At 41.0% G+C, this 12,159-nt stretch overlaps 1 protein-coding gene across 2 annotated transcripts in view; it reads left to right on the top strand.

Moving 5' to 3' along the window:
* Window positions 1-12,159, top strand: part of INSC (INSC spindle orientation adaptor protein) — a 134,525-nt gene that overhangs the window by 107,420 nt on the left and 14,946 nt on the right. For both annotated transcript variants that reach the window (XM_083408237.1, XM_083408236.1), the window contains exons 8-9: window positions 5,073-5,244; window positions 9,810-9,988. In XM_083408237.1, the coding sequence (XP_083264363.1) occupies window positions 5,073-5,244; window positions 9,810-9,988 (351 nt within the window). The remainder of the gene's footprint in view (window positions 1-5,072; window positions 5,245-9,809; window positions 9,989-12,159) is intronic.

Below are 12,159 nucleotides of genomic sequence, written 5' to 3'. Positions count from 1 at the left end.
AAGTCAGGGTTCCTAGGCTATGACCAGCCCCCCTACCCACAAAATGGACCTTCCCAGGGGTGACGTTAGCAAGTATTAAGGGGTTTTGCCTCTGCAATAAAATCCTGAAACATCACCAGTGAAATCGTTGTTTTATCAGTTTCCCCTGCATAAAAGCTACTGCTCTCTTGTCTTCATTTTTAATGGCATAGAATACATAGCCATTTCTCCTAAATGATTATTTCCCCCAGTGTGCCTCTTTACCTGCGAGCCAGAGCCTTCAACACTATCCCCTGGGTATCCAGGATAAACCCATTTATTCTGAGACTAATTTGTTTCTTGGCAGCCTTTGCGCTACTTTATTCATCCATGATTTGAACAAGCCACTGATCCATTTGGTTCTAAGGGTGTGCCGTCATTTCTCTACTATTTCCCCCCTTTTTCTTATTTCTGGGCCAGCCCCTGCAATGGTGACACTACGTGCAGGTAGCATCTTGAGGTGGAGGAATCAGACTTGATAAAGGCAGGAATTTGTGTCTGAAGAGTGCAGCAAGGGTTTTGGAGGTGTTGGCCCCTGTTGCTATTCATTGCTTCTTGCCAGGACCATCTCTACCATTAGGCAGGGTGAGGCAGTTGCCCAGTATGTTTTTGGTGTTGTGAATGGGCAGGAAATTATTAGTAATTTTAATAGTTAATTAAGTAGGGAGGGATACTGGTACTTGTGGGATTCTCTGCCTCAGGTGCCAGTATAGCTTGGCTAGCCTTGGGTACAATGTACATTGGATCACAACAGATCACAAATATCAAGGCTAAGTGGGCTAACATTTTGCTTAGCAAAGGCGACGTGAGATATGTATGAATGGCACGAGTTGAAGCAGGGACCCCTGAAGTGCTTTGTGGCACTTTGGCAATCCAGACATTTTGAAAAATACTGTAGACAAGCATGTACTGAAAGCAAAAGTAATGTCTCTAAGCTTATCATAACTCCATAATGCCAGGGTAGGATGGGATGGAAAGGGAAAGCAAACAGCAGAGTGAGAAGGTAGAAGGAAAGCTCTGTTGTGTCTGAGACATCACGATTGTAATGAGAGGGAATGAAAGCTGCAGGTAACTTACCTGGGGGCAGCTCCCCGAGGTCTGCAATTTTCAGACTAATTGCTCACAAAACACTTAAATGATCCCCTTTCTTACCCAACCAAAAGGGCAACAGCTGCCCTTGCAGGGAAACCCCTGCAGTGATCCTTCTGAAATGTGGAAGAATTCATGCTCTTAGAAGGGAAAACTCCCCCTGCAGATTCCATCTGTTTCTGCTCCAAAATTAAAAAGTTATAGATGTTTCCTTAAAACAAACCAAACCAAACAAAACACCAGGGTGTAGAGAAGGGGAGAGGAAGCTCCATCGCTTCTTGACAGAACAATCTTGTAATCAGAGGGAATAATTTTACTCAGAAAGTGAATCTTTTTTAAAGTGTCCAGCACAAAAGCTAATAGAACTAATTTGGCAGGTGTTAACCACTCAAGGAGTTAGCATGTCTGCATATTTCATCCACTTCTGTCAAAAGATATATATTGCAAAACCAACTTTTCCCCTTCTGAAGCCCATATATATATATATATATATATATATATATATATATATAGGCTTCAGAAGGGAAAAAGTTGGCTTTGCAATAGTAAATGGGGTAGGGGAAGGAGAAGAGAAATTAATTGTCCTTGGACAGACCTTTATACAATTAGGAATTGTATAAAGTGCCTCAAACTTAGATGGCCTATTTTCTGAACTGTGAATTGGGGTTTGAACAGAACCTTCTGGTCACTGCACACCTGTACTATGTACCTTGATTTGAAGGAAATGCTGTTTGCAGCAAGATGCCTTGGTTTAGCCCTGCTCCTCCCCTGTCTACATCTCTGCTCCATTTTGGTTCACATATTCATAAAATGGTTCATGCCAATGCAGAAATGAGATGCAACAATGGATCTACGGGTGAATGCGTGCAAAAGTGGCCCAGATCATCAACAAATTGACTCACCCGTCTCTGTCCGGCATGTATGGTAGTCCACTAAGCTTCAGTAGACCTCCTGTATTTGCAATCTGCCTAGAACTACAAAAGTAAGGAGATTCTCAAGTTGCTAGTGGGCTGCAAGGCATGTCTGGTGGACTGATCTACAGTTTGTTGGGTCTTAAGTTATACAGGGCTGACCTAGTTCTACAATTGTATTTTGTCCTAGTCCACAATGGCATGTCTTCCCTAGGAATAAAGGAAGTTATCTTATACTGTGGCACAACATTCATCCATCTAGCTCAGCATTGTGTACATCAGAGTAGAGAACCCTTTTCAGTCTAAGGGCCACATTCCTTTGTGACAAACTTCATAGGAGGACACATGTCAGGGGTAGGGGGCTTCCAAGATAAAAGTGGCTGGGATAAAAGGTATGGCTTTTACCTTTGCACAGTAGGCTACATTCCAGTTGGAAGTATATACACACACTTCTCCATCCTCCAGCTGGAAAGCCAGAGTCATTAGCACAGTTCTTATTGGACTGTTATTTCAACTTTATAATAAAGTTTTGAAAATGGAAAGGAAAAAGGACACATTTCAGTAAGGCAAAAGCAAGAAGAGCATGGAGCAGTGCTGGTGAGGGAAGCAGCCTAGGGCAAGTCTTGAGGGATGAGTGGCGAGGCCTGGAGATTCACAATTTATACTGACTGAGAGAAGTTCTCTGAGATTTGAAACAGGATTTTTAGTTCCATGTTATATTTTGCTGTTGTATTATTTATTTGTTAATGAAACATGCATACTACCCAACAACTATAGTTTTCCCGATTGACAAACAATACAATTTATTTGGCACCATTTTAAAAATACAAGTTATTGACTTGCCCTTGAGCATTCATTTTAGGCCCAGAATCAGTTTTGGCACTTCAAAGGTGACTCCAAGGTGACAAAACCAGGTCCTTTATATGATTATAGTATCTAAGTGCGTATATTTGCTGACCATAAATCAGCCTGTGAGGACACAATATTTTGTAATGTCAGAATTTTTAAAATATACATTGGAGTAAAATGAATTATGTGAAAGGCTGGCTTTGACCTCCAGTCTTGCCATGACTAGAGAAACATCTTTTGTGGTAAGTAGATGGATGTTGAAATCTTGTCCCTCCAAAAATGAATGCTGGAAACATTTCTTTTTCATTTCTGAACACCCCATGCTGAACATTATTTGTATTCTGTAAAATAAATATCCCAGTGATATATTTATCTTCCATGTATTCATAACTATCTCCAAGATAAAAACACTTCCTTTCATAAGCCTGATAGTGTTTCTCATACCATGTTCTTATTGACAGCAGAAACCAAATGCTTTAATTTATGTCTGGCTAGGGACATTTAATTAAGATAACTTGGCATTGTGTATTAATAAATAACTGAAATGAGAGCAACAAAAGCTTTAAACAAACAATTTAAGGAGATGAATGACAGAACATTAAATATTGACAAGGACTGAGGAGACACTTTGAACATACGCACTGAATGCTGTGTGATGAAGAGCTCATAATGGAACTTTGTGCCAAAGGAAGATGGAGATGCGGAAGGTGGAGGAGGGGAAATCAGTGTTGAGAATAGAGATGCAGGTGAAGTTCTACTGAGCCAGTTCAAAACTTTTGAGGGCTTGTTAAAGCCACCTCACAGGTGAAATGAGCTGTGACATCTCCCAAATTCTTCTCCGCTATTAGATTAGAATCTGAATTGATACAATCTGAATTGATGTCTTCCCCACATTCCAAGGGAAATTTAATGGAGTGGCATTAGTTTGCATTTGGGTAGGGTGGAGACTGCAGAGGTGAAATCTCAGGTACAAAAGACTAAGTAGGTTCCCACTCACTCCTCATTGGATTTCATTCAAATACATGAAGCAGTTCTGTTATCTTGCTTCAGGAAGAAAGCCCTGCAGGATCCCTGAGGGTAAGGGGAGGGGGCACATGGCTTGCTAAGGGTGGGTGGGGAATAGGTCCCTCCCACACCCTAATGGTCCCTAGGGTGGGGTGAGATTTTTATAGGGGCAAAGTCCAAGAATGTGGGAGATGGACACCATAAGTACATATTTTCAGAGGCCTCAGAAATTATCTGAGATCCTCAAAAAAGGATAAATTATCCCAGGTATTTTCAAGTTACTGCATGGCAACCTTTTGAAGAGCTCATCCATTTTTAGTTAAACGTATAACTGAAGGCCTATTCAGGTGTTCAGCACATGAAACAGGAGAGTGGGGCTCTGCTTACTTATATACCCACCCACTGTTCCATTCCATTCAGGACCCTTCTCAAGCGTGTTTGGAAGAGGGGCGGCCTGCCAACATGCATAGGCAGTTCCTGTGAAATGCAATTGTGAGTCCTAATGGCTGGGACAGCCCTGCCCTGAGACCTCATGTTTGATAAACTGTTTCTGAACCTGCAGTGTTAAAGAAGGGCCAGTGTGGGGTGTAGGAGTGGTTGCAGTGTGATGAAGTGTGGCCCTCATCTCTGCAATCCTCATGTGCATTGAATGCCTGAACAGGAATTGAAGGGCATTCCTGATCTCACCAGATTCTTCCTTATCAACCTTGCTGCTGGTTGATGTGGAAAATTCTTCCTAGTAAATAAGATTACTGTACCCTTCTCTGTTTGGTTTGTGTGTGGAGAGAATGCTTTCCTCAGGACTGGGTGGGTAAGTAGAATGAGCTAGTATTGGTATGATATATCTCTTTCCAGCCCCAATTAAGTAGTTGGGATAGACCTGATTCTTACCTGTACAGGGTCCCTATGATGTCTTAGTTGTGTGCAGTTTGTGCTGACAGACAGGGATAAATGGGAAATTTGACTGGTGTACTTGCCTGCTGCCAAAGTGATGTTATGACCTTTTATTCACAATTATTGTATACCGCTTGCCCTCTCAAGGTGTGCTCTTCATGTTGAAAACATTGTTTCTGACAGATTTCTCATGACGCATTTCGTATGCTTTCAGGAAGGAAGGAGGCTTTTCCCAAAGAAATGTGGCGCTTATTTATGTTGTTAAAACATACTGTGGGTAGCTTTGTTACCTTTTCCTCTTCCTAGGTTGATGGAATATTATGCTTAGCTGACATCCTTACGGACAATACCCATTCCCAAGCTACCCATGCAGAGGCGGCAGCAGTAATAGCTCAGATTACATCTCCTCAACTCACCATCACTCATCATCTCAGCAGTTTCCTGGAGAACATGGAAGAGATTGTCACAGCCCTTCTCAGTATGTATACCTGACTGCTTCACATTACTCTGTACAAGCTGGTTATGAGCAACTAGGGAAAAGGAACCTGCTTCCATAGACTTTATTTGCAATTTTACCATTTGCCTCTGCCTTTTCAATTGTCAGAGATCAATTGAAAGCAGCAAACTTAAGGGAATTTTTTTGGAAAAGAAAGCAGCAAACTTAAGGGATGTTGATTTTGAAACTGATAAGAATTTAATTCCATGATGCTGTCATGGAGGGTTGGGCAGTTAAGGGTTAAATTGTGGGAAATGCATATAAATGTGGACGTTTTATCAGGCGTCAGTGTCCTTTTTTGTTTTCCTCCTTGAAGAAGCCATGGTGCACATTGCCCTTTGTTTCACCTTCCTACTACTGTATCTTGAATTAGGGCTTGGTATTGTATCAGTTTCAAATTCCTATAAATAGATAATCTAGACTTTTGGCTAAGGGATGTGGACTACTTCGGTTTTCCAGTCTTCAGTAGGAGCTAGCTAGCAAGGCTCCCTCAAGTCCAGGCTGCCAGAAAAATAGAGACCTTTGGATTTGACTCAACTATTGTTTCCTAGCCTGCTGCTTCTGCAATTTTAAAGAATGAAAGTACTGGCTTATTCCGCCAGCCAGGGCAGTTTTATCTGTTTGTAATTTAAACTCTTAACAGAGGCAAGGTGCTGCCCCCACCTGCCTGCTGTCCCTGGAGGTGGCTTTCAGCGAGATATCAAGAGATCTCCTGGCGAGATTTTGCAGTGGTGGCAGGATGGGTGGGGCACCCAAGAGAATGATGCCCCACGGGATTCTGCCACCTGAGGCGGCTGCTTCTGTCTGCCTCATGGGTGGGCCAGCCCTGTATTAACAGCACAATGCTCTGTACATCTACTCAGAAGCAAGTCTCACCGCGTCCAATGGGACTTGCTCCCAAGTGTATACAGGACACTCTTAGATATGCATGGTTGCATATGCATCATACTTTTAAAGCAGACCCCCACCCAAGGAATCCTGAGAACTGTAGATTGTTAAGAGTGCTGGGAAATGTAGCTATGTGAAAGATAAACTACATTATTCTTGTGTGTGCCTTAAATGTGTGGTGAGTGGTGGAACCCTATAAGGCACTACTCGCTTGCAGGGTGGATTTGATTTAAATCAAATCGAGTTAAATCACAATTTAAATCACTAGTGAGTAAGACTTGATTTAAATAATATTTTTTTTTTTACAAAAAGAATAATTCTTGCTGGTATAATCTTAATATTTACAACCAGATGAAGGATTCGTTTTTGGAATAAGAAAGTTTCAGAGTAGTTTTTATAGTTATACAAAAAATTACTGATTTTGTTATACTATTAGATATGCATAGACAGATAATTATGTAATTATTGTGAGGTTTAACAAGTTAACTGTTTATATTTGGACAAATTTTCTGTTGTACTGTATTGGAAGGAGAAAAACAATCATTTCCTTAATACAATTTAAACAATTTATTTAACTAAAACAATAACAGTATAGTATATACAGTGCTTTTTTCTAAAAAAATGTTTAAGGGTACTCTCATTTTGACTCAAGAAAACCACTATTTTATAGTTCAAATTGTGAAAAATAAATACAGTAATTGGACAAAAGTACAAAGATTCCCAAATGTTTAGGAGTATGTGTACCCCTGTGTCCCCCCCCAAAAAAAAACAAACACTGAGCATATATATCCATGTTTGTTAACTGATGTGGTTAAGCAATTTTTAAATTTTAAAAAAATCTGATTTAAATAAAAAAATCTGATTTTTAATTTTTTTTAAAAAATCCCATTGATTTTTATCCACCCTGCTCCCTAGTATGCAACTCATTCTGGGCCCTGCCCCTGGCAGTACATCTATACATGCAGTGCTTTCCAGTAGTCTACAGGCCATGTGTGCTTTCCCAGCCAAAAAAGGTCCTCTTCACTGGCAGAACAGCACTTACATTGATACCCAGGGCCCCTCCCCGTGAATAGATAATTACTCTGTTAATCTCATTAATGTCATTTTCTCTCGATAGTGTCCTAACTGACTACTGTTGGTTTTGCTTGTTAGTTTGTTTTCTCTTGTTGTCTTCTCCCCCCCCCCCGCCCTGTATTGTGTGCTTTTGTAGAAATTTCAGATTCACTAGTAACAACAGCAGGTTTATTGTTGTGCAAGATAAAAAGGAGGACATTATGCACTCATCACGTTTGAACACTTTGAAACTGGCCATTAGGTGGTGACTATGTCAAAAGTATATAAGGCAGCATATCGCTGAATTCGTGGAGTTTTGTGTCTGAGGATTTGTGGAAATATAATGCTCAGATAGAACAGGCATTATTCCTATGTTTCCATTAACCTCAGAATTTCTAACCAGAGATGTTGCTGGCTATCAAGAACACATAGTTTAAACATGTCAGCTGTAGCCACACTGGAGGATGAGGTATTGCAGGCAGGATTATGATGGAGAGATTTAGATATTTTTCTGTTGTTCCCACCCAATGTTGGATTTACGTATAATCTAAACAAGCTATAGATTAGGGCCCCACTCTCTTGGGGGGGGGGGGCATAAAAAATTTAAAGGAAAAGAAACCTGGATGTACATTTCCAAAATATAAGATAAAAAACAAATAAAATAAAACTTGCCTTTGCAACTTCTTAATTGTATTTCAGTTCAACAATTACTTTGATAAAATACATATTTTGTTCTGTGCAACTTTAGATTTAGACTTTAGATACTTATTAGGCCCATAAATTACCATATAGCATATATTCAACACAAAAAACAGTGACAATTTGTTGTTGACAAAGGACAGCTGGACATATAAAGGGCCCCATTACGTTCTGTAGCTTAGGGCCTCATCACACCTAAATCCAGCCCTGTTCCTATCCAAGCAACACCTGATTTAGACAGATGAGGCAAGATAGACAGAAAAGGCTGCAACTTATCTGGAGGTGGGGTAGATAAACATTTCCACCAATCAACCACCAGTTTCTCTATCATATTTATAGCTTGAACAATTAAATTGCTTTACTCGTATATTTAATCTTTAAACTGTGGTGAAATCCAATTGCTGGGTGAGTTAAAATAAATGTGCAACAGGAATTAAAAGGTACTTAGAAGGTTATGATAACAAGAGATGTCTCTGCAGCATTTTAAAGAAAATTTCGAGGGAGGATGGGAGGAAGGATTAGATCCCAAATGCATGGCTGTAGTGATAGCAAGATAAATTGCAGAATTACACTCTTACAGACCAATTAGTTTTACCCATCTGCCCATACAATCACATTTTATTTAGTATTATAACATCATCTTGAACAACATCCAACGCAGGCTGCTAAGTGTAGTAACCCAGGGCCACTAATGAAGTCTGCTCACAGAGACTTTAGCTCATGATTTATCTTCCTATCTGTGGCAATACAAATAGAAATGCTTCTAGAATAAATATTAATAAGCAATTCAGAAAATGATAATGCAATGTGTTTGCTAAATAGTGGATGATTTCTGGGGTGATGTTGTAATCTTTTAGTGATAAGTGTTATGTTAAACAAAAGGAAACCTGCAGGGCAGATTTTTAGAGCAAAAAGCTTTCAACGCAGGACAAGCATGTGATTTATTTTAATCAAATTCCATATAAGTGACCATGATAATTTTAGGGATGGGTAGGGGGAAAAGAAAGTAGACTGTGGCACTTAAGAGACTTAATCGTGTCCTGATAACAAGCATGCAGCTCCAGACTATTCAGGCTTTTCCATTTGTTTTAATTGGGGGACTCCATCAGCTTGCACGTTTTGTGGACATAGATCAGGCCTCTCTATTGAAAAAGAAAATGTAATTTGTTGAAGGGAAACTCTGTAGCTATAAAAGAAACCCTCATTGGACAGGAGTGTAAGGATGCAATACACAGGTAAAGGTAAGTTCCACAGAAACCAGCACAACTTACAGGCACAGACAAGCATTTAAAGCAGGGGTAGGGAATATGGTACCTCCTAGATCAAGGTTTCCAAACTTGGGTCTCCAGATGTTTTTGGACTACAATTCCCATCATCCCTGACCACTGGTTCTGCTAGCTAGGGATGATGGGAGTGGTAGTCCAACAACAGCTGGAGACCCAAGTTTGGGAAACTCTGTTCTAGGTGGTATTGAATTAAAACTTCCATCAGCCCAGCCAGCATGGCCAACAGTCAGGGATGATGGGAGTTGTAGTCCACTAGTCTAGCAACATCTAGAAAGCACCACTTAGGCAACTCCTGATTTAAGTGCATTTTGATTTAACTTTCTCTTGATTTCATCCTTACCAGTACTGCACGAAAGCCGAGTGGCCAGCTGCAATTTCAAACACACCAAGTAAACTGAGAGAAGTGATTAGCTGTACACATATGCATGCTCTGAGTCTCACTGGAGGGTAAATCAGGTTACCAAGGTGGAAACGAAAAGGTTAGGGGAATGCAAAGCAAAGCTAAAACAAAATCCGGACCTGATCCTCCTAGCTAGTTTAATAAACATTAGCCGAAGTTTGTTTGGATAATCCAGTGGTTCTCATTTAATATTTTCATCACCTTGTTTTGTATATATCTAGAACTGTGCCAAGAGGCCACCTCTGGAGAGGTTTTCCTGCTGGCTTCAGCTGCACTTGCCAACATTACTTTTTTTGATACAATAGCATGTGAGATGTTGCTTCAGCTGGATGCAATGAATATTCTCATAGCAGCTTGTGGTGACAAACAGAGAGTGGATAGTCCCTATTCCCGAGATCAGGTAAGTGAATACACATTTATATATCGCTATAGAACAGGGGTGGGGAAACCTTTTTCAATCCGAGGCTCACATTTTCTTCTGAGCAATGTTTTCAGGGCCATGGCTAAGTGATGTGTCTACTATATTGCAACTCCTTGATGGAGTTACCAAATCCCACTTATGTGTAATAACATCCCACATGGCAGGTTTAGAGAACATGTGACAATCTTTAAAAAATGGGGATATGGGTTTGCTCTAGCAAAAATGTGATAGTTTGGGAGTGGATAGGACCTTCCTCTAAGCTTCCATTCCAACTTGTATATTTAGGTTGTATACAATTCTCTCTTTCTGACTTCTTATACGTTATCTGCAAGTCTTTATAATCCTTTAAAAGTTTTGATGCAAATGGTTCTGGCAACTCATCCGCCTGTGTTAGAGCATAGAGATCTGGGCTTAAAGAGTAGCTCAAATGAGTACCAGTGAGTTCCAGCAAAACCCCGCAAGTCTGAACAAAGCTGATTCAAAACCCCACTGAAGCTTAATGAATGACTGTCATTGACGTCAATGCTACGGAAGCTTAATTAACAACTATCATTGCACTCTGGCTCAAGAAGCCGGCAGTTTACAATCTCTGCTGGCAATCATCAAGCCAGCAGCTCTGGAATTATTCTCTTCCTTAAAGGCACCACTTCTTTCTTTTTTTAAATGAAGCACTGTAAATGGAATGAGAGAAATTATTATGCCTGTACAGTGGTACCTCGGGTTAAGTAGCTAATTCATTCCAGAGGTCTGTTCTTAACCTGAAACTGTTCTTAACCTGAAGCACCACTTTAGCTAATGGGGCCTCCTGCTGCTGCCACCATGAGATTTCTGTTCTCATCCTGAAGCAAAGTTCTTAACCTGAGGTACTATTTCTGGGTTAGCGGAGTCTGTAACCTGAAGCATCTGTAACCTGAAGCGTATGTAACCCGAGGTAGCACTGTATAGCTATGAAAAAGTAAAACAGCACCCATGTTTCTTTGGAGCAGTGGTCTGCCCTGCTGCTATAAAGCTCCATGACACTGTGTGAAATATTACACTACCACAGTGCAAACTATCCTTTAGATCAGGGACAGAGAACCTGTGGCTCTTCAGATTGTTCTGGCCCGGAACTGCCTTCATGCCCAACCCATGGCCATAAGAACATAGTATAAGACAGGTCTGCTGGATCAGGCCCATTCTGTTCTCATAGTGGTCAATCTGATGCCCATGAGAAGCCCATAGGCAGGACCTTAGCCTTAGAGCACTCTGCCGCCCTGTGGTTTCCATGCTGGCTGGGGCCGATGGGAGCTGGAATCTAGGAATTTCTCGAGGGCCACAGAAATCGAGAGATATTTTGAGTTACATAGAGATATTTAGAGTTAGAACAAGTGGTTCATGACAGTGATGGCCACCAACTTAGATGGCTTTAAAAGAGGATTCTAGGAATTCATGAAGAATAAGCCTTTCAGTGGCTACTAGCCGTAATATCTCTGATCTGCCTCCACGGTCAGAGGTAGTGATGCTTCTGAATAGTTACTGAGAAATGCAGGAGGGGAGAATTCTCTGGTGATCAGGGCTTGCTTTCAGGTTTCACAGGGGCAATTGGCCGGATTCAGCAGGCTCTCCTTTTGTTCTTATGTAATGCTGACGTGTTTTGCAAGAAAGGAGGTAATTTGTGGGGTCAGTTCCTGGGTAGCTAGAAATACTCATTCTACCACATATGTGGTAGCAACTATGTGAATGGTTTGTAAAAATATCCAGCAGGCACGGAGCCCCCAATCCAGACTGGGATGCTGGTGGGAAGAAAAGAAGGGGTTTAACCCTATGTCCTTGCTGCAGGCCTGATTGAGATCATTCTCCCCCTCACCTGCAGTTTGCTTCCATTGTTGCAAATGGGAGCTTTTCTTTCCATGAAAATAGTTGAGGGGGCAGCACCTTATCCAAGGTGGAACCTCAGCAGGTGCCAAAGGGTTAAAGCATTTGACTTGACTGCTGCTGTCTTGCAGCTGCTATTTGCTTTTTTAAAGCTATTCATGCAACTGCTAATTGCATGGGAGAAATCTTGCCTGGTTTGGCCTTCAAAGAACCCAGCTAGCTCGGGACGAGAACTGGTCCTGGAATAATTTGATCACCTCTGTGGGTTTTCTGTAAAGTCCTCCAGTATGGTGCAG

Source organism: Podarcis tiliguerta (genome assembly GCF_965153285.1).
Source record: "Podarcis tiliguerta genome assembly, chromosome: 1".
Classification (NCBI taxonomy): domain Eukaryota; kingdom Metazoa; phylum Chordata; class Lepidosauria; order Squamata; family Lacertidae; genus Podarcis; species Podarcis tiliguerta.
Note: the sequence above shows the minus strand (reverse complement) of the source record. Positions and strands in the feature narration are given on the sequence as shown.